At 49.4% G+C, this 22,978-nt stretch overlaps 1 protein-coding gene across 3 annotated transcripts in view; it reads right to left on the reverse strand.

Moving 5' to 3' along the window:
• The window catches only part of LOC133341391 (regulator of G-protein signaling 7-like), a 144,451-nt gene that overhangs the window by 46,651 nt on the left and 74,822 nt on the right, over positions 1–22,978 (reverse strand). For all 3 annotated transcript variants that reach the window (XM_061549957.1, XM_061549958.1, XM_061549956.1), the window contains exons 3-6: positions 21,518–21,614; positions 20,112–20,162; positions 16,983–17,089; positions 1,165–1,216 (exon numbers count right to left, since the gene is read on the reverse strand). In XM_061549957.1, coding sequence (XP_061405941.1) covers positions 1,165–1,216; positions 16,983–17,089; positions 20,112–20,162; positions 21,518–21,614 — 307 coding nt within the window. The remainder of the gene's footprint in view (positions 1–1,164; positions 1,217–16,982; positions 17,090–20,111; positions 20,163–21,517; positions 21,615–22,978) is intronic.

A 22,978-nucleotide genomic window follows, 5' to 3' on the forward strand; every position in this document is an offset into this window, starting at 1 on the left:
ATCACAACACCCATCGGGATAAAGCTGAGTAAACGTAACCTGCCGTGCGATAGATGGTTTCACAACAATGTTCCTTCAAGGAGATACCTCCCAAAAACATTGGGCTCCTCTTGTAGTGGCACTTAAAAAAAAATCTAAATAATTTTCGCCAATTTTATCCCTATTGTGCTTATTGCTGTCACGTCATAAGACAAATAATCCATTGGAAGCAGATATCAAAGAGCTATTTCTGAGATCTTTCATGTTTTTGGTTTTTGTTTGTTGCGGTTGCACGCGATTCAAGAGCCCAATGGCTCACAGGGCTAAACCTAATAAATTAACTTGAACTTGTAAGTGATCTCTGGTCCGCACAGTCACGGGCAGCCCACAACATTTTCGTGAGTTTGCGCCATTCCCAAAGAGACAACGAATTCCGCATTTACAAGGGGCTACTTTGGGTTGTTCGTTTGTGTCTTCCTTCAATAGCTCCAGAGATATGTAATATTGCTCACCATGGCTCAGTATTTAATGAAAATATGTTCTTTATTTACCCAGGAAAAGCCTCGCTGAATCTCAATACGTAATTAGGAGGATCGCCCATTGTAATATTTGTCTAATATGATGTCTAATACTTTAAGAAACTGGGTAACCCAGGGGTGAAACCCACAGTATAGGAGATGGAGGATAATACTCAAACTTCAGATGCTGGTTCAGTGAAAAAGAGCCAAGCGGTGACGACGATAATAATGATCTTCTTCTTTAGTGCTGCCTAACGGCGTGTGCGACTTCACGATGATATTGGTCCCGGTCTAGCACGGCGTGTAGAGTTTGTGCTGTTGTTAATTGTAGCCATGTTTTGATGTTACTGAGCCATGTCGTTTTTGGCCGTCCTGGTCGTTTTTTCCCTTCGATTTTCCTTCCAGGATTTGCTTTAATAGCTGGTATTTGTGGTCGTTTCGGGCAATGTGGCCTAGGTAGTAACACTTCCTGCTAATGATGGTCTTCAGCAGTTGCCTGTCAGTGCCCATATCTTGCAGAACTTGTGTATTGGTGGTTTTGGCTGTCCATGGGATTTTCAGCATTCTTCGATACAGCCACATCTCGAAAGCTTCGATAATAATGATAATGAAAATTATTATCAAACATGATTATTACTGTCATATTATAATGACAAGCCACACTTACCGTAGTCCATATTTTCCGGCTCCCAACAGTTCGATGGCCAAAAGTACGGCGTCTGTTGGATACAAAAAGTTCCGCACGTTTTATTTTAATTCATGAAGATAATTGCCAAACCAGAACACACATTAGCCAGGTCACTTGTGCAACCTTCATGACGATTTATGCCCGGCTCTAATTTTAGCACGGGTTGAATTTCTTGATGGAGACTTTTTAATGGACATTTTCAACAGGGGGTAGGGGTAGCTTAGGTAAAAAAAAAAAACAGCTACTACAAAAACTAGATTTTTTTAAATTGGCATGTAAGAAATCTTTTTCGCTTTCAAGTGCACACCTAACGGCGAGACAGAATTCCTCAGCTTTGAATCCAATTTCAGTGGCTTATTGTGGATAAATCATTGCCCTCCTGCAGCACGGGGTCATGGGTTCAATTCCTGCTATGACCTGCACTCGATTGAAATGCTCGAAACAATTAAGGCACTGCCAATGCTCCTGCTGCCACTTGCATCCGTTCACCAGTGACGGCGAAAAATGACGTTCCATGGAAATATGATGGTGTGCGCGATTGCGATCGGCCTGTGATATCAATTTAAAAAAAACTAACAACAAAGCTGCGATGATCGCTGCTCATTTTGCAAGTCACTGAAAGGTATCGCTCGAGAGACAGAATGAGAAAATACGTGGATTTGAAAACATACGCAGATTAGTTCGTGACATCACTCAAACTACCAAAAGAAGAGTAATTTGGCTTGGGCAGGTCATTATTTTAGTAATTATTAAGGCGGGTCCTGCCAAGTAAAATATCACTACAATGTCTGAAGACATGTGGCTACGATGTACGATGGTCAGCAATAGTGACGGATTGGAGCATCCCGAAGTACATCCCTCGAGGAGACGGAGTGATGAAATCAGGTCGTGCGCGTTGCACAAGGTACTATGTGGAGTATTACAGGAGATGGAGCGACGACTTGGGGAGGCCCTCATTGTGCACTGCACTACGAACCCAGTGACCCTGTGAGCTTGGTTCAACTCCCAGACATGGGTAATGATATCAGTGGCGAGTAACATCTGACCATCTGGGCACCTCCTTAACCAACCCTCCCTGACCAGTATGGGGAAGTATGGTCAAACAACCCGCATCACTGACACAGTGTTGGGAGATGTTCATCCGGCAGTGGCTTGATAAGGGGCTAAAAATTGCTAATATTCGTATAGTATTGTTTAATAGCATCTTGATAAGCATGTACCTTTGTCATTGGATAAATCACACCACACACTCCAGTACGTCCAGAAGCAAGCAAAATAGGACACATCACTCGCTCCATATTGCGAGCTTAAAAAACAGATTACAAATCCGATTATCTGAAGTGCAGAAAACAACTCTCCGTTGATATTACTGCTCGTGGCTGCACGGCTTCGTGTATTGCTTGTACCGTTCGGGGCAAACCTCAAACCCACCGCCCATGCTGGACCTGCCGCTTGTATAGATCTTGCCACGGATACACGCGAGGGCTCTGCCACCCGCACGAAGCCCGCATGACGCTTGCACGACGTTCGCACGACGTCCGCACAATGCTCACACGACAATCACTTCGCCTCCCAACCAACATCTTTGCCAAACACAGCGGGGGCGCGGAGTTGACTCAGCGTCGTTAAAACAAAAATACCAAGAGAGGGAGGCAACACGTTATACTTAGCGTCAATGTGGTGCGAGGATGTTCCGTCTCAACAGAATGCAGTTCCTTTCCGTGGGTGGCAATCATTGTGACTAACGCAGGTACTGAACCGTGCACTCAATGCCAGCGGGTGGAACAATGCGATCCCTCCGGTTCCGGAGCTAATTTCCACCAGCGGCACACTCCAATTTACGACGGACAGGAAGACCAATTCGAAGTCACCACGCGCACTCCGGCGTCAGTCGCTGTCACGCTGAGCGCCGTGTCAACAACCCAGGAGGAGGTACGAGATGCCGTCCCGGGTTTCATTCCCGCTTGCGACTTATACTACGTGGCGAGCGATGCCTCAGTTGGTCCTGGGTCCCCCCCACCCACCCCCACTTCATCAAGCTACGCTAACCATATTCTATGGGTCTTTCGGAAGACCCATAGAATATGTATTCCTGCAGTCACGAAAGCTTTAAGTCAAGATTCTGCGCTAACCAGAATATGTTTTGAAATCTTATTAATTAGTTTTAGTATTTCGCCTGACTGAAAGATCCTTCACGATGGAACATCTCTTCGTGCGCGGTGAAGTATGGTCAACCAGCCCGACGACCGACGTGACGTGGGGAGGCCTTCATTCAGTTTTGCTCCGTCGGCACGAGCGTAACGGCATTCAGTCCCTCCAGAAAAACGCGGAGTTCTTTGGTGATTGTTGCGGGCAAAAATCGTTGATTATGCGGCACGTTTTCTTAAAAAATGCGATGGAATATGCGGGATATTTATGCAATTTTATGCGATTAAATTGCGGGAACTTGCAAAAATTGCGGGAACTTGCAAAAACTGCGGTTTGATGAAAAAGAGAAAAAAAAGTGATTCTCCCAACACCCTATTCACTAGGCTACTACTTGAATGTAAAGAGTCATTTCTTATTACTTCCTATGATAAGCAAGCATACTACATCACAGAAAGTGCTGGGAATATTTAAGTTCTCATCTTGTTTTATTTCAGACCTTAACAAACAGATGGCTCAAACTTACAAAACATTGAGTCGAACAAGTTCTGTAGCTTTACTAAATGAATATGCTACAACTTCTGTAAAAATGAATAAATAAAATATAAAAAAATAAAATATTAAAAAATAAAATGTGTGCTTCCTGTTTTACAGAGGTAGCTATACAAAACAGACATATTCTGTTAAAATAAGTGTTTTCAGTGCACAGTAACGTAAGCAATACAGTAACAGTACAGTCTTACAGTAATGTAAATTTACATACTACTAACAAAAAAGTGCAATCTTACAACTGTAAAGTTGCATAAACTCCTGAATAAAACTAACTACGTAGCCTCTAACACTTCATAACGTTCCCATGGCAACAGGGGAAATGGCTGCGCTTGTGTGAAGTAAACGCAACATTTTTCAACTTTCTGCTAAGATATATGTGACTTTTTGCAACGAAAATGCGGGGATTATGAAATCATGCAAGCCCGCATATTTTGCGCGCGGAAATCTGCAATTTATGCGGCGAAAGTGCGGCGTATTTGAAAAAACGCGCCCCCCGCATAAATATGCGGACTTTGGCTGATTTTGCGTGGAATCTTGCGATCGCATAATCGCGTTTTTCTGGAGGGACTGGGCATTGCGTATTATCACGCGCGTACAAATTGCATCAAAGTTAAACAATTGACTTTCGCTCGCACGATTCAAAGTGTATATCGTAAGCATATGCATCGATTTTAAATCGGTGATTCTATGCGTCGTGCCATGACTTTTAGTTGGTAAAACGTTTACAAATGTAGAGGAGTAAAATGAGGACGTGACGTCAGGTGTGCCGTTCAGTGCGATGACGTCACGTCTCCTAGGGTACTTAAGGGATACCCCGTGATGTAAGCGGGGTCACTATAGGAACGGGTAGAGTAAGAAGGGTGAAGAGGGAACCAGGGGTAGAGAGAGGGATCGAGTGGTGAGTCTGGGGAGAAGCCGGTGGTAGCCGTAGAGGTGCTTCTCTCTCCGGTCGGTGGAGTCGGCAGAGTCCACGATCCGACACGAGAGAGAGAGAGACCGGAGCTAGCCGGCAGGGACCCGGACTCAGAGTAGGACCCCTAGCCCCTGGGAGTTGTGTACCCTGCTGTGTAATATTGTATCGTGGTTGTGCTGCTGCGTCGCTCTACCGACGCGTTTTCGGACTGCGCCCGCGTTTTGTTCGGCACGATGTCTGACGTTTCACTCAGCGCCCCGGGGTAGCGCCTGTTTCCGCAATTCGTTTCCGTTTCTGAAGGCAGCTCCCGAGCACGAGGAGCGAAACGACGGCAAATGAAAATCCACCAAACAGCACGTGGGGTGCAACCTGACAACACACACGGGAGAGTTGTCCACGTTCGCGATTGACACGAGGGGGCTGTGCGAGTACGCACACACAAAACTGACACCTTTTTTACGAGGAGTCATGTTTGCATAGACCACAATACCTGCAGTCCTAATGCAAACAAAAAACACAACTCTGATAATGTATGCACTGTCCTTGAAGCTGTCTCGGGTGTGGACCAATCAACTTCAAGGACAGTGCATACATTATCAGAGTTGTGTTTTTTTTTTGCATTATGACTGCAGGTATTGTGGTCTATGCAAATGTAGGGGTGTTAAAGAGAGGGCCCGTTATGCATGGCAGTCTATGGGAAACAAACACAGTGGGCGGGGCTACGTGTGTGCACGGGGAGATGCCCTCTGCGACGTCCGAGCCAGACACCCTGGGGGGAGGCTGGTTCGGCGTTATGATCCCCCGGGGCCCCACCCCTCAAGGAGGGGTTGGGTATAAAAGGGGATGTTATAGGGGCTCGAGGCAGTTATGTTAAAAAGCTAACCAGAGAAGACTGAAGACGTCTTAGATAGAGCCCTGGACTCCCCTCGTTCGATGTCCTTATCAGGGCCGAACAGGACTGAGCCAGCGGCGTGGTCCCGAGAGCCAGAGCCGGTGCTCTTCTAAGAGCTGGTCTGGGACTCCGGGTACTGGGCCCGACTTACCAGTGTCGGGCCAGACAGCCTCCCCTAGCCCATTAGTGGAGGACTAAGAGGCAGGCTAGGAATAGCTAGGACGTGTATCCTTAGCTAGTCGGGTGAGGGGGCCGATACCCCCTCCAGTGCTGTATGCCACGAACGTGCTGTGTTAAATAAATATACGTGTGCCTCCACCTCGGTGTCAAGTGTCTTCACCGGTACTTCAACTGGTGTCAGAAGTAATTCGAACATGGACACGCGGAAGACAGCGCGGGCCAAAGTACCGCGGGAGGAAGACACTGCCGAGATCGTCGAGCCCGACACGGCTACACAAGACATGGTGCAGCCGGGGCCTGATGCCTCCTTACCGGGGCATCGGAGTGAAGAAGGACCACAGCCAGACGCGTTGCGGCTGGCTCACGGGAGGCTGGCGGAGCTGCTGTATGCCGCTGCCGCCACGCTGGAGACCATCACGCGGCTGGGGGCCGGTGATTCAACACGGGGCGAGGCGGGCCAACGACCAGGGCGCCTTCCCGCCATTTCGGAGCAGTCTGAGTTTGAAACTCCCGCCATCGACGCTGCAGCTGTTCGGGGCGTGGCCAGCCTACACATCCGCTCCGACATCGCCGTCGCTGAAGCTGCGACGTCATCACAACCGCGACAGGCGATCCCATCGGCCGCTCGCACCGACGCACAGCCGAGTGGGGGTGACATCTGCCCGCGGGAATCTACAACGACCGCTGCGCTCCATCAGAGGCTGCCCCCGCTGAAGGAGTTCGTCGGCGCGGAGGGGGACTGGGCCGGTTTTCGCAGACGTTTCCTCGCCCATCAGGAGATGGCGAGGTGGTCCGATGAGGAGGCTCTCTGCGCGCTGCCGGCGCTCCTCGACGGCGACGCGCTCGCCGCCCTCACATCGGCACCAAAAGAGAGGCGGTCTACGTTACCGATGGCGCTGCAGCTGCTGGGAGGGGTCTATGGACCATCGGCTGAATGTAGACAGCAATTCTACGACCGCAAGCGGGGTGAGAAGGAGTCGCCCCTGGCGTATCGAACGAGCCTCCTGGCGATGGCTAAGTCGGCCTTCCCCCGTATGGACGACGACGGCATCGACGCTATGGTGACGGAGAAAATACTCCTCCTGGCAGACGACCTTGACATCGCTGTGGTCGCGCAGGAGGACGCAGAGATGACATCGCTCCAGGCGGCAAGGCTCCTCCACGCCAACCTCCTGTCGCTCCGGCGAAAAGCCAGCAGGGCATCGGCGGGGCGTGCGGTGGCTGCAGCCACCCTTCCGACGGAGGAACTCTACGCCGTCGACCACCGACGGCAACAGGCGACGGGAGCACGGCCGGGCCAGGACGGGTCGGGCCGTTCCGACCATCCGTCACCTCCGACGCCGCTCCCGCGGTGTTTTAACTGCGGCGTCCGGGGCCACGTCGCCTCGGGGTGCCGCTCTCCTCGTCAGCGCGGGACGACACCTCACCGGGACGACGGGCCTCATCTCAAGCTCCACCATCATAAACCGGCGAGTCGCGGCACCCCACACGTTTGGCCCACACACACACCCGTCACGCACTCAAACACCGCAACGAGAGGGGGGCCGGTATCGCGCACCATCGCACCATCACGCACCACCCCGGGTACTCATATCGAACCCGGCCAGTGGTCCGTGCTGGCCGATCGTGTGGTAGCCGCATCGTCAGGGTCGTCGGCCGTTGTGGGGTACATCGACGGGGTTGAAGTGCGCATCCTGGTCGATACGGGAGCATCGGCGACTATTATTTCGGAATTGATTTACAATATTCTCCCTGTCCGGAGTCGTCCTTTGATGCCTGTTAACATACCATTCTATGCGGCTAACGGGGGCTCACTTGGCATCATCGGACAAATTCGTGCCCAAATTTGTATTGGGGAAATTAAATTGTCTGGGCCGATTTTTGTTTCCTCCTCGCTGGCGGTTCCGTGCCTGCTGGGGACGGACTTCCTGGCCAAAATGCCGATTAGGATATTGATCGACCAGGGATGTATAGAGCTTCCGTCGGGCAGACGCATGGCGTTTCTGCCATCACCGGTTGCGACTCGGACGGCGTTCGCGACGGTGCCGGCGTTCGTAGAGAGAACGGTGCGCGTCCCTCCGGGGGCGCAAATGTTGATACCTTTGAAACTTCGGCGGCCCCTCGCTAAGGGTATTGGGGCCCAAGGGGTTCTGTTGGGGCCGTCTAGGGCCGGGGTTAGTGGACCTCACTTACTTCCGGCCCAGACCATAGTGAGAGGGGATGGTGAACCCTTCATCGCGGTCCTAAATGTGGGCTCGCAGACGGTGGTGATCCCACAGGGGACCGTGCTTGCTCACGCAACGCCAGTGCCATGTGAGGAACCCGTCGTAAATCACGTCAACACTGTCCCTGCGTCGCGACCGCATTTGGACAGCGATGAAGGGTGGCTCGAGGCGCTTCGTGCGGGATCGACGGACCTGTCAGATTCAGAGCGTCAACAACTTAAAACACTACTGCGGGAATTTTCCGACGTTTTTAGTCGGAATAAATACGATTTGGGTTGTACTCACCTGCTGCGTCACCATATTGACACGGGTGACAGCGCGCCAATTCGCCAAAATCCGTTTCGGTTGAGTCCCGCCGAAAAGGACAATGTCAAATCGGCTGTTGATGACATGTTGGCCGCCGACATCATTTCTCTTTCCACCAGCCCTTGGGGAGCGCCGATCGTCCTGGTTAAAAAGCAGGACGGTTCGTTGCGGTTTTGCGTTGACTTCCGGCGTCTTAACAAAATTTCGGTTGCCGACGCATACCCGCTCCCTCGGATGGATGAATCGCTGGACGCCTTGGCGGGAGCGCGATTCTTTTCCACACTCGATTTACTTTCGGGATTCTGGCAGCTTCCTCTGGACGATGATTCAAAGCCTAAAACTGCTTTCCGTACACCGCACGGCCTGTTTCAATTCAACCGGTTGCCGATGGGCTTACACTCAGCGCCGGCAACTTTCCAGCGTTTAATGGAATTGGTTTTGGCTGGATTGCAATGGGAGTCGTGCCTCATTTATTTGGATGACGTTATCGTCTTTGGTAAAACTTTTGATGAACATCTCCAGAGGTTGCGGGCGGTTTTCCTAAAGATGCGGGCTGCTAATTTGAAATTCAAGCCCCAAAAATGCCATTTGTTGCACGATTCGGTGCGTTATTTGGGGCACATCGTGGGACGCTCAGGTATTGCTACCGATCCCGCCAAAACGCAGTGTGTCAGCTCCTGGCCGACTCCCACCTCGGTGGGAGAGGTCAGGAGTTTCATTGGGTTCGCGTCATATTATCGACGGTTTGTTGCTGATTTTGCGACAATTGCAAAACCCCTGCACGCTTTAACATCTAAAGGGGTTCGGTTCCACTGGGGTCAAGAGGAGGAGGCTGCTTTCCGCTCCCTTCGGGACGCCCTGGTAAAAGCCCCTCCCTTGATTTACCCAGATTTTTCTAAGCCCTTTTTGCTCGACACCGATGCGAGCAACACGGGTATTGGGGGTGTGCTTTCCCAGGTGGTTGATGGCGTTGAACGGGTGGTCGCGTACGGTAGTCGGGTGTTGTCTCCTGCGGAGAAAAGATATTGTGTCACCCGTAGGGAACTGTTGGCAATTGTTTATTTCATCCAACAGTATCGCCCATATCTGTACGGTCGGCATTTCACCGTCCGCACAGATCATGCGGCACTACAGTATGCCCTGCGAGTTCAACAACCATCGGGACAGTTGTCTCGATGGTTGGAGGTTCTCCAGGACTTTGATTTTGAAACCACCTACCGTAAGGGCGTTCGCCATACCAATGCGGACGCTCTGTCACGCATGCCAACCACCTCGGAATGTGCATGCCTCCTGGGGTCGGGACGTTGCAGGCCTTCAGGGGACGCATCGGTTCCGATCTTGGCAGCCACCGACGACGACGAACCACTGCCTAATAATTCGATCGAACAACAGGGAAGAGATTCCCTGTTGGGGTTGCCCGTCACTGAATGGGGGCGCCTCCAAATGGAGGATACCTCCCTCCTCGGGTGGCGTCGTCGCGTCGGGGGTGCTGGGCGGGTGAAAGGTGATTCAGATGCATGGGAAATGGTGCAGGGTCTGCTGATGCATTGGGACGGCAAATCCCAGCGACATCGGCTGGTTGTCCCTTCTGAGTTGCGAGGCAAGGTGGTGTGGGCCGCGCATGAGCGCCTATTACACCTGGGGACCCAAAAGACTCTTGCACTGCTACAACTTGATTTTTTTTGGCCTGGTATGACGAGGGATGTTGGGGATCTATTGGGTTCATGCCCGCGGTGTGCGCAACGGAAACCGCCGGCGCGGGAGTCTAACCCGCCCTTGCAATCGATCAAGGTATCCAGAATAAATGAGCTTGTCGCGCTGGACATCTTGGGCCCATTTCCCGCCACCCCCAGGGGCAATAGGTATTTGTTGACAGGTGTCGAGTATTTTACGCGCTGGCCCATGGCCTGGCCCCTTGCCAACCAGTCGGCAGCAGCCATCGTGGAGGCCTTTGTTCAGGGATACGTCCTGGACAAAGGTGCTCCGGAGCGGCTGCTGACCGACCAGGGCAGAAATTTTTCCAGTAAATTACTTAAACAAGTCTGTGACCTCTTAGGCACGAAGAAAATTCGTACCTCCCCGTATCACCCGCAGACTAACGGAATGGTCGAGCGCCTGCATCGCACCATTTCGTCAATGATGTCACAGCAGGTCTCAGATTCGCAGACTGACTGGGACCTGCATATTCAAGGGGTCTTGGCGGCATACCGGATGGCACCCCATGCAGCTACGGGATTTTCCCCCTTTTACCTCATGTACGGTCGCGAACCCGACCCGCCTGTTCGCGCCCAGCTGCAGATCCCCGACCCGCAAGGAAAAACTAAATTGGCTGACCACGTCAAATTTAATCTGGCCAAATTAACAGAGGCGCGGGATGCTGCTATGTTGAACTCGGACCTCCGTCAAAAGGCGAATGAGCGCCTCAGGCTGGGTCGGGCGCACGTGATACAGTGGAAGCCGGGGGACAAGGCATGGTTGCACTGTCCCCAAGTGCCCCTGGCTACCTCCCCTAAGCTAGTGCGGCCGTGGCGGGGCCCTGTGGAGGTGGTCGAAATTTTGCGACCACAGTGCGTGCGCATTAAATGGGGGAAGCGGCGATGGTTCGTGCACCCCTCTAGGTTAAAACCCTTCGTTGTGGTACACAAACCCACTTCACACATGCGTGGCCAAACGTGTGGGGGGTCGACCGACTCACTGGGTCCGTCTCCGCCGTTCTCACCTAATGCCTTGCCGGCCGTGCCACCTCCAGGTGCATCAAGACTGACGGGCTCACGCCCGACCACCCCTTCTGGGGATACCAACGGTCACGCGGCATCGGAGGAGGTCTCACTCCGGGACGGACAATTGCCACCTGACGGTCCGCCACCCGGGGTTACCCCGTGTGAGGGACCCGCTGCAAGGACGCGCGCAAAAATGTGCAGACTGTTATGAGGCCGGAAGATGTGTATATAGGTTGTGTTCATTGTTTGTTGTGTGGGTGGTGTGTTCCCTGCCCATTGAAATGTACATACGTTGGGTTCACCTGGTGTTGTGTGTATGGTGGGTTCCCTGCAAATTGTATATAGGTTGTTTTTTTTACGGAATTCGTATTTATTCAAGGGGGGGGTGCGTCGGGTTGTTTTCTCTTCTTGCTGTTGCATTTTGTTGTGTTCTTGTTGCCGTTCTTGTTATTGTTGAAAATTAGTGAGGCACACGCGCGGTTACGGTATAAATTCATTTTTATTGTCATTTTGTATGTTGGCAGCCGGGACGGCTGCGAGCTATGCGGGGGGGGGGGGTGATGTAGGGGTGTTAAAGAGAGGGCCCGTTATGCATGGCAGTCTATGGGAAACAAACACAGTGGGCGGGGCTACGTGTGTGCACGGGGAGATGCCCTCTGCGACGTCCGAGCCAGACACCCTGGGGGGGGCTGGTTCGACGTTATGATCCCCCGGGGCCCCACCCCTCAAGGAGGGGTTGGGTATAAAAGGGGATGTTATAGGGGCTCGAGGCAGTTATGTTAAAAAGCTAACCAGAGAAGACTGAAGACGTCTTAGATAGAGCCCTGGACTCCCCTCGTTCGATGTCCTTATCAGGGCCGAACAGGACTGAGCCAGCGGCAAGGTCCCGAGAGCCAGAGCCGGTGCTCTTCTAAGAGCTGGTCTGGGACTCCGGGTACCGGGCCCGACTTACCAGTGTCGGGCCAGACAGCCTCCCCTAGCCCATTAGTGGAGGACTAAGAGGCAGGCTAGGAATAGCTAGGACGTGTATCCTTAGCTAGTCGGGTGAGGGGGCCGATACCCCCTCCAGTGCTGTATGCCACGAACGTGCTGTGTTAAATAAATATACGTGTGCCTCCACCTCGGTGTCAAGTGTCTTCACCGGTACTTCACAAACATGACTCCTCGTAAAAAAGGTGTCAGTTTTGTTGCCAGATAAAAGGGTAAAAAACCAATTATCATATTTTTTACTGGCAAATGAGGTACCAATGGTACACGCACACAGTTTGCTTCAACCACACGTTAACAATAAGCCCCGAGCCCTCCAGGAATTAATAAAACAACCTCGAGCCACCGTCTGATTAACCGCATTCATTATATAGGATCGATGTTACCAATAGCCAACTGGTCACTTGGGAAAATGAGTTATGGTTGAGAATGGGGCATATCGTGGACGACTCCAGTTGGGCTGACCGGAGGAGGATAGTGCCGCAGACAAAAGTGCATTGAACAAAATAGCCTTTTCATGTGCGGCAGGAGGAGCCCCGTGAATTATCACACAGAGCATGTGCGCATGGAAACCTGAGATAGTTTTAAGCACATTAAAGTCGGCGTAAATCCGCCGCGGGGAAATTTAGCACCGTGATGCGTTTATAAATGAGCGCGGCTATATTTCGTAGATGGCGTGTCTTCTTTTATTTTTTGCCATTGAAAAAAAATAAATTACATTTTTGTAACGTCTTTATTGCACGATGAGCAATGTGTAATGATATAGCAATTTAGGGAATTGAACCCAGCCTTGCCTGTGTCCTACCACTCCAACTTCACCAACCACGCTAGCCAGCGTGGTGAAGTATGGTCAAATAACCCACATGAACAACATGGAGTAGGGAGGGTTACCTTTAGGAGTAGGGTTAACAAAGGACTGATAATAAAAATGTATTGTTAATTTCTAATATTATTAATTTAGTAATATAATAATCACAGATACATAGAAGCATGTGAACGAAATTATTTGGTGATGTTGCTACGTTGGCAGTAGTGCACCTCGCTCAAATAACAAATCACTCAACATATTTTCCATAACAGAGGTCTTTGGGTTACTCAACACATTTGTCAATAACACTGCCGTAAAATAAGAAAAATTGTATGATAGGCGATGTTTCAGGCAATAGCCCTTCTTCATTGGGGATGCTATAAAGAAAGGTCAATGCCTGAAATGTCGAGTTTTTAGCATTATAGATCACGGCAGCTACGACCGTTATGGCGCACCTGTTAGGGCCAACACAAATTGATGGGGCTGTGTGGACAACACCAAATCCAGTCGTCTATGTCTCTCCACTCCCGATGTTCTCATTTAACGATGAGCCAAACTGCACAAACCATGGCAGATGCGGATACCTGATGCACAAATGAAAAATTAAAAACTCTCCAGTAGTGTGCGAATGTGGCCATCGAGAAGAGACCATGCCACGTATAACTACGCAATGCCCCGATCCACAATTACGAAGGAGACGTCACGGCGATGATACACTTCACCGCTCCTGACGCGGTTGTCTGGCTTGACCGCCTGAATGTGAAATTGCAGTTGTTGCTCTGCAATGTAGCCGAGTGCGCGACATTATATCTCCACCGCTTCTCACACATACACGACCACAACAACGGCCGCCGTTCGCCACTAAGTGGCGATGGCGTTATCACACCGCTTGTACCACGTGAAATGTGGAAGACTCGCTGGTGGCAGGAGGTCACGGGGCAGAGCCAGGTGTTACGGGTTGACCGCCTCTGATGGCTGACAGATGCACCACCTGTGCGCCCCACTGTGCCAACTTCCTGCGTTTTATCCCGCATACAATAGACAAAGATCCCCCGTGTAGCCTTAACAGACTGTTAGTGAAAGTGCTGTTAGCGAGCACCTATGAAGACCGGCATGGCGCACGAGGGGATGGGTGGCCAACACCACACCCGGCCGCCTTTGTCTCCCCAGCGGCGATGTTAACACACCACACCAGGCAATCATTTGAGGCTGAATCGACCTAGGGGAGGCCCAGGACCGACTCAGATAATCGTCACTGGCGTGCCCACATACACGCACACACATTGCAAACTCTTATTGTAACCGTTAGACTGCAGCGAAATGCAATACTTATGCTCTTTCGCTCATGCATTCATCAAAGCATTTTACAGACGCGTTTAAAATTGGCCAGCAGCAAAGGCAAGAGAGATCAATCTAAGGGGTTAAAAATCCTCCCTCCACCTTCACTCGCATATCAAGAGCCACCTGCGGTGATAATGTTCGAGTGAAATTCACTGACGTTAAAATTCAGGGGCGTATCGCGCCGTTTCCAGGAGCACCGTTATTTCCAGTGGCTGATATCGTATTACTCACCGCGAGGATTTATAAATAGAAGATTTTTTTAAAGGTTAAAATGAGTATTTTAATTTACAATCCCGCTAAACGTGGCAGCGTTTGTTCTTACGCTGGCCAATTTTATATATATATCAAACTATTATTGTTAAAATAATCGCGAGCGTCTAAAATCTTGACACGTTGCTACTTTGCAATGAACAATTGCTGCAATTTTTCCGGGGCTTTATTTGCTACTTTTTTTAAATTCACAATGGGCGAGTATAAACATGCTGCGGACTGATACGCACGGGTATATTGCGCGGAGCGGTGTTATTTTTTTTATTTTAGGGTAACAGACGTATTAAATTTTACGACTTATCTGGAGAAATGTAATATCAGAGGCCCCTTGTGTGTTTTAAAAAACTCTGCTGGTTCCCAATAATAGCTCACTCACACACACACACACGTCTAGCTGAACTTTACCACCAGTGCGCATATGTAAGCATAGCATGTCACGTAACCTGTTTACCGATTATCCGCAACACAACAAATGCATCAAGACAAAAAAAAATACGAGGGATTGGACGTTTATAATTTTCAGAATTTTACGCTGGCAGGGATTATTCATTTATTCATAATAAAGGTTTTTTTGGGGTTCGATCACGTAAGTGTCAATGTGTTGTTCACCCACCACCACCCGACACAGCCAATTAGTAAGATTTGTCGTGTAAACAAGATGTGCCAATTGGCTAATTGGCAGGTTTGGTGCCAATGGGCTGTGTCCGGTGGTGACGAGTTAATGACACATTTCTACTTCAGCGATCTGACCCAAAAAACAACCTTGATTGCGAATCATATTGGTCGCGAAAGCCTTCATGTCAAATTATTCATTCATATGCCCATTACATCGGGTGCACATGCGTGAAATACAAAAAACATAAAGACTCCCATATGGTCTTTAACAAACTGTTGGGGAAAGTGCGGGTTTAAAAAATATATATTTATCATGAAAGGAATTGGGCAAACATCTTAAGTAAGATCTTCTGTCAGTAAAAAAAGCAAAGATACTCAAGTTAATGTCGAGACTCAAAAAGGCATTTTGCTGGACACAGCCGAGGAAACCGCAGTACATTTGTCATAGTTTCACATCCGCGTGCCGTGTATTTGCGGGACAATGTTCTTCTGTTCGATGCCGATGCAAAAAAAAAACCTCTCTTTGGCTTTTAATTCCCCTCTCCCCGCGGCCGTTTAATTTCCTTGTGTGTGTGTGTTTTTAGCTCCTTTAATCGCTTAAGGAACGCTGACAATGCAGGCATCCGCGGTCTCTCCCGCTGTGGAGAAATAATAAATAAATACGCCTGGACGAAACGGAATGATTGTACTGGTGCCATTATATATTAGTTTCATTATTTCCTTGCTTTTTTATTTATTTGCGTACAATGCCTGGAAAAATAACTAGTTCTTAAATTGGATGTTCCCTTGATCCATTAATTCATGAGGTGCTGGCATAGCAGCATGCAACAACAACAACTACCCACATTTTATTTTTTGACACTTATATTATTACTCGCACCATATTTTCACGTTTCAAAATGTATTTTTGGAGGAAGAAAAATGCTAGAAAGTGAGGACTAAGCAGAAGTTTATGCGTTCATATGAAGCGACCGAAACGGTTATTCCCTAGCTTTAGAGATATAAACAATGAACGTGAGGTCAGCGAAAAGGCAGTCGTTATTAATGCCACCACACATCCACAGTAAGCAGAATATTGCGGATCAAGCGCACGTGGAAGCATGCAGGAGTCTACACATAAACACTGTCACATATACATACATATTACGGTGACGAGCATTTGATATATGCGTGGCTAGTCTCAGCGATATTTTCACCTTCAACCGAACTTAATAACGCCGACTGAGCAGTCCTGTTTTTTCCCCGTGGTTGTTTATGCGCAAATCACTCCACAGTAACACACCTCTTTGACGTGTTTACCGCCAAACCCAGCAGGCGTCTTGGAGGCTGCTGTGCCAATGCACTGACTTTCAATGTGAGCGTTGCTGGGGACCCCTTGAAGCAACCCTAGGCAAACGCCCATGGTGCCTTTGTCAAGGCAGGCATGTAACGAAGCATCAATTCATCGATTACAATCGATCGTCACTCTCGCAGCGTGCGCATTAATCACGCGCGCGAGAATTGATTACGTACGATTTGTTTGCTTCCCATAATTCACTCTCATGACCTCTGCAAGCCACCAGTGGTGCTCTGTTTACAACAACGCAAACAATATGTTATTTCATTAAATCATCATCCCAAAATTCATCGAATCGCGAGTTGGGGGAATGGGGGGGGGGAAATCACAAGAGGCGTAAATGGCTACTCAGGAAAGCCTTCCTTGCTCATATCTTCTTTCCAGAGATGTAAAAAAACCCCGCTGCCTGAACATACAAATGAGAGCGAGAGAGGTGGGACGGAGAGAACGAGAGAGAAAAGGCGTTAGGTCCCAGCAAGCATACTGATTAATGCGGCGACTCCTGACCTGAAATCGGTAGAAGGTGCTGTCGTCTTTGAGCGTGAGGACGTGCTCGGAGATGGGAAAGAAATATCCGTGCGCCGCGATCAATGAGCCCAGGTGCAGGGCCTCGGCTGGGCGACGGGACACACGAGGGAGGGGAGAGGACAACGGAGGAGGCAGGGGCAGACGTCACGTTCATCGAGGCGCTGACAGTCAGGGCCACCGGTTAAGTGAGATGGAAGGGGGCCGGGGGCTGTTGTAGTTTTTGGGTGGAGTGGGGGGGGCCGTCTTTGTATATTTTGCATTGCCATTGCTTCCTCCCCCCCACCCCGCATCTCCGATTAGCGCGGTTGGCTACGTACGGTGCGAAAGAAGTTCAACACGTATCGGTGGTTTCATGTCTACCATACAAATGCGATGCGTGAATTGCGGAGCTAAACCAATGTTGAAAACGAGCAAGCCCAATTGAATGTTAGACGCACAAAACTGGGTCGCCACACACGGTGTGATGCTCTGACCAAATTACCTTTAATAATTACCAAATTACCCGATGAGATGTACCATTGTGCTACAGTATTGCATTTTAACCATATTGAGCAGCATTTATCTGTATATCTTTGGAGGGACAGGGTTCCTCAAAAACAGAGGGCCTGGGGTTGCAGCCCTTCAAAGCTTGGGGTTTCGGCTGGCCCAGCTGACAACGCCCAAGAGGAAACCCACGCACACGAGAGGTTGGCACTGAACATCTCCCAACTCTCGATTTAAAGCTTTCGTGACTGCAGAGATTCATCTTCTTGGTTCTTTCGGTAAAGTCACGTAGAAGGAATTTCAGACTCTGCCTTCTCGACAGACCTGTTCTCCACCTGAAGACGGCTGCTTGCGTTGTGGCCGAAACGTCGTGAGAATTATTTTATTATGTTTTATTTTTATTATTTTATTATTTTCCTTCCACGTGACTTTACCGAAAGAACCAAGAAGATCTCCCATCTCGCCACCCATCTCAGCCTCGTGCTTAAACTCACAACACCTGCGATTACCAGGCAGTCTCACATCCAATCATTAACCAGGCTGCTTTAGCTTCCACGATCTGATGAGATCGGGCACATTTAGAGGAATGTCATCATCGGCATGCTCAGCAAGTCCCCAATATACAACTATACAAGGCTGGGTGAGTAGCGGTACACCTCTCGAGACATTTAATTTGCACGTAATCCTCCCCTCTTCCGGTCTTCTGAAATATTAATCTTCCCATGCTACGTCCTGGTTTCTGTACCCCAGAGGTGGCAACCGTACTGTGTTTTACAATTGTATTGTATCGTATCGCACACTGAGTGGTCATGCCGCTGCACAGTGTTCGTGGTCTGCAGTGAGATTTGACCGTTAAAACCTCTTCGCAATCTGCTCCCTCGCTGCCTAATGCCTCGACAAACAGACACCAATTACAGGGCCCCTTTAGAGAGGCTTGCAGTTATGGACAGTGAACACCAGACTTTCACTACATTTCCCCTGGTACTTACAGAGGGATCACGAGTTCCCACTCGCTCCTTCCCAGGGCTGCGCGCTTAGTGCAACCCAACAGTTAATTTCATTTCATTTACTCAACGGAATCTCGTGTTACCGCCTTCTGAAACAACCTCAGCAGCGTCCTAAAGTCACGGCGCTCTAAATTGAGTTGCACAAGTCAATTGCAATTCATGTCGGAATGAACTAAAACGTCGGCGTTTGTCCCGAGTTACGACTCTGCCCCCCACCCGACCCCACCAGACTATATGCACCGTGATGTCATTTGTGCCGTATCGATGCGATTTCGTGTACAATTTTCCACAGCTACCGCTGTGATCAATGCAGGAAAGGAGGGCAAAAAGATCAGGACCCGGAATTTTTTTGTAACCTCTGACCTACAGCGACACCCGTTATTGTCCACGCGTGTAATGGACCGTGAGGCTGGGAGGGCTGTGAAGCACACGCAGAAATGTTGATTCTGAGCAGTCTCTCTTTCTCTCCCTTCCATAATGGTATTTTAATACAGTGCAGTGAAATCAATACAATTATTAAACGTAGAAGCAGTTTTTCGTCTTCAAAAGCTGTTGAAAATTAAGTGTTCAACATTCGAGTGTATGTATATACGTGGCGCCAAGGTGGCGAGATGTTAACTTCCTCGCCTGGTGTACAGGAGGTCGTCGGTTCGATCACGCGCCTGACGCCTTTGCTTTTTTTCTCCACATTTAGAAACATGCGTTCATAATATCTGGCTGCTATACATTTGCACATAATAAGCCACTACGTTGAGCTACCATTTGTGGCCAGGTCGCTTCTGAAAAAGAGCTACATAGCTCAGTGGGCCTTACCTGGTAAAATACAAATTGTTTAGTTCATATGGGTAGTGTGACATTGCCCAGCGAAAGCGAGTTCGCTGCTTATTGTAGAGACGTATGGTCCAAATCCAGCAGCCCATGACAGGTTCAGATTCCACCGGTTACTGATGGTGCCAGGCATCGAATTTGTGTCGATGGGTTTCTTCACACATGTGCATAATTCATTAAATGGCGATGTACGCATGTTGAACTTTTTTCGCACCGTACGTAGCCAACCGTGCTAATCAGAGGGGCGGGGGAAGGAAAACAAATTAAACACAACAACAAGCAGTTCTAGAGAAAATGTAAAAGTACATAGCTCCAGTGGATTCCGAATCACAGGAGAGCGTTCCAGACGGCCGCAGAAGCGCATCTGAAAGGGCGCGCTGCAGTGACCTTTTTTATTCGATTGTTAGCCAAAAGCCGCTGCGAAGATGACCTGAGTTTGCGTGATACATACGTTGGATTCAAACAACTGCACCACCGCTCCCCACAAACTCGCACGCAAATACCTTAGAGACACAGTATTCTTAATCCGTATTAATTTTCTGCATAAAACACCCACGTTCAAACACATTCACATGCAGAATATTCCACCTACGCTCCTACCCTCCCCGCCTCTTTCAGCACGTATCTAATTCCCTTTGAATGTCGTTGTTGTTTTTTTTCTTGATTGTTTAGAAATATTGTTCGTCGAAAGAGGATAGCATGCGGGGAGGCACGAGGGCAGGGAGAGGGAGGTAGGCGAGTGTGGGGACGAGCTTGGGGGATCGGAGTGGAGGTTCAATGCACAACATACCTTGGTCTTCGATGCTGAGGTTTTTCATGAGCCATTGGATGATATCTGCCCCTGTAAGGTGCAACATACAAGAGCCACAGTCACAAAAAAAATCCGTACAAACTCCACGCGTGGATCGCTGCACTGTGTTTCTCATACGATAATATCCACATCAGGATGCTTCTGTGGTGTTAATGGTCAGCAGCAATGGACTTGTGCGATCCAGAGGTCGCCGGTTCAATCCCCCTGGCGTGGCAGTAGATACAGTGGGGCAAGTTTCTTAAATCCACCCCCAACCACCCACCCCCTCCACCACCTCCTCTATTCACCCAGCGATTTAAAGGGGTTTACTAGAGCTAGTCGATCAGGTTGGGGTTAAGTGTGGGTAACCCTCTTCCAAAACGTCTCACCAGTGTGGCAGAGTAGGCCAAACTATCCTCCAGAGAGGAGTGGGGGGTGCTATAGAGCTCCCTATAGAGAGAGGCTCTTCTCTCAGCATTGGCGTGATGAAGCCTAATTCAGGGGCTGCACCTTAGCCTTTTCCATATTACAAACTAGACTCCGATATTAAAGTGTACCCAGAAGGCAGTGCTTGTGCATACATCACTCAATTTCCATTCAAATTGCTTTGTTTATCCAGGTGAGAGCTGTTGGAAATGTAATATATCTGTCACAAGGGAGATCTGGACCTTAATATGGAATGAACATGGCTTTTTTTGTAATTTCACGGTGGATAATTGTTACGTTTGGGAAATCCTGCTTTGATTGACGCACATGACAGCTTACCTTTGCCGCAAGATCTGTAATGTCCATACATCCTGGGTTTTTTTTCTCATAATCACGTATAAAAAAAAAACCAATTAATCGTTAAAATTTTCTTATAGCAGAAAAATATTCACCATCATTGTCATCATCAGAAGCCACGATCAGTTCCACTGCTGGATGAAGGCCTCTCCAAGCCATCTCACCATCTCTCAATGCCTTGTGATATGGCAATCTGGCTTCTCGAGGCTTAACAACATGCTTTGCAGCATTGCTTCGTAAATGCACTGTATTGCCCTGAAGAATAGGGTTATCAGGCGTTCTACTGCAGACTAGCTTCCACCCATATCAGAGATACAGGTGCAGCCCTGAAATTGCTTGCTTAAGCTGCCGCTGGTAGAAGGGCTGCCACTAGAGGGAGCTCTAGAGGGTGTTTGGTCTACTCTGCCACGCTGAGTAGACATATTGCAAGTGGAGTACCCACGCTTTACCCCACCACACGTGGCCTGCCGATCGACCAACTGTGGTGAATGCAATCGTACTGCTGGGTGGTCAGAGGCGGCCGGGGCATGGGGCTGGCCACACCACGCTCTTCTTGTGCCCTCACAGTCTGTTAAGGCTATTTGGTAGAGGGGGGGTATTTATATTTGGTTTTTCTTACGCACCGGTAAAGACGCTCGGAATCTTGGTCATGAAGCCCTTGACGGTGCGAACGGGCACGCCCACGTCCTCCTCCTGCATGCGCTTCACCGTGTCCTCCATCTGTCCACCAGCACGGCAACAGCAGCAGCAGCACAGACGTCCATCCCAGTGATGCCAAAGTGCCACAGTGAGAAGCGTGCCACTGCCTCGTAAATGTTGTTCTCGTAGGCATTGATTTTTGTTTGAAATTTTTTTCCATTTGTGCTTCCATGCAATTGCCAACGTGAGCGTGTCTGACCCGGGCCTCTGTCAATCCACTGCTGGATGAGGGCCTCCCCAAACTGCTGCCATTCCGCATGCTCCTGCGTTGTAGCATTCCGTCAGACACAAACACCCCCCGTCATAGCCTTTAACATGCTATCAGGGCAAGTGCTGTTAGCGAGCACCTATAAAGGCCAGCACGGCACACAAAGGGGTGGGTGGCCAGCGCCACACCTGGTCAGGTTCTCATTTAAGGCTTAATAAACCTAGGTGAGGCCCAGGACTGGTTAAAATATCCGACAGTTGTTATTGGTCGTGAGCTGGAATCGAACTCGGGTCACTGGGGTCATGGCGCAGTGCGCTAACCAGTGCACCACCGCTCCTCAATGAATATAACTAACGTACCACAAATTCCCATTCTCTGTGGCCTCCAGAGGGAGCATAGGCACCTCTTCACATCAGACTATCCTCACTATTCATACACAAACGTCGACACCGACTGATACGTGATGTTAGGCTATTTGTGCTGCGTACATTTATCGATCAGTGGACTTGGGAGCCGTCTGTGTTTTAGGAAACGGTAGTGTAGCGGTTAGCGTGCTCCACTACGATCCCACCTACCCGAGTTCGATTCCCGCTCACGGCCAACACCGGTGACGATTATCCGAATCGGTCCTGGGCCTCCTCTAGGTCGACTCAGCCTCAAAGAACTACCTTGTGTGTTGCTTAAAACATCACCACTGGGGAGACAAAGGCGGCCGGGCGTGGTGTTAGCCACCCCACCCCCTCGTAAGCCGTGCCGGCCTTCATAGGTGCTCGCTAGCAGTACTTACCCCAACAGTTTGTTCAGGCTATACGGGGGATCTTTTGTCTTTGTGTGTTGGGTTTTAATGTGAACACGTTTTGGAACTCGACCAAAGCAGCAAATAGGGGTGTCCACCTGTGAATTGGGCAGAACGATAAATCACCCAACGGAAAGCCATTAATCTGTCCACGGCACTGGAAAGTAATGCTTGACCCCTTTGCGTGATTTCGTGAAATATATGGCTGCGAGCTAATCAAATTATCACCTGATTTGAATTGCCCTTGTCAGATTATTACAATTATTTTCATTTGGTCGCTGAATTATAAATCAGTCCCGCAATTAAAATCACTCTGCATAAATAGCAATATCCGATCTTAGTATTTATTTTTTTAATACCAATTACTGTTAACAAGTGCAT

This window comes from Lethenteron reissneri, chromosome 11, assembly GCF_015708825.2.
Source record: "Lethenteron reissneri isolate LAM-NWPU_2019-01 chromosome 11, ASM1570882v1, whole genome shotgun sequence".
NCBI classification, from domain to species: Eukaryota; Metazoa; Chordata; class Hyperoartia; order Petromyzontiformes; family Petromyzontidae; genus Lethenteron; species Lethenteron reissneri.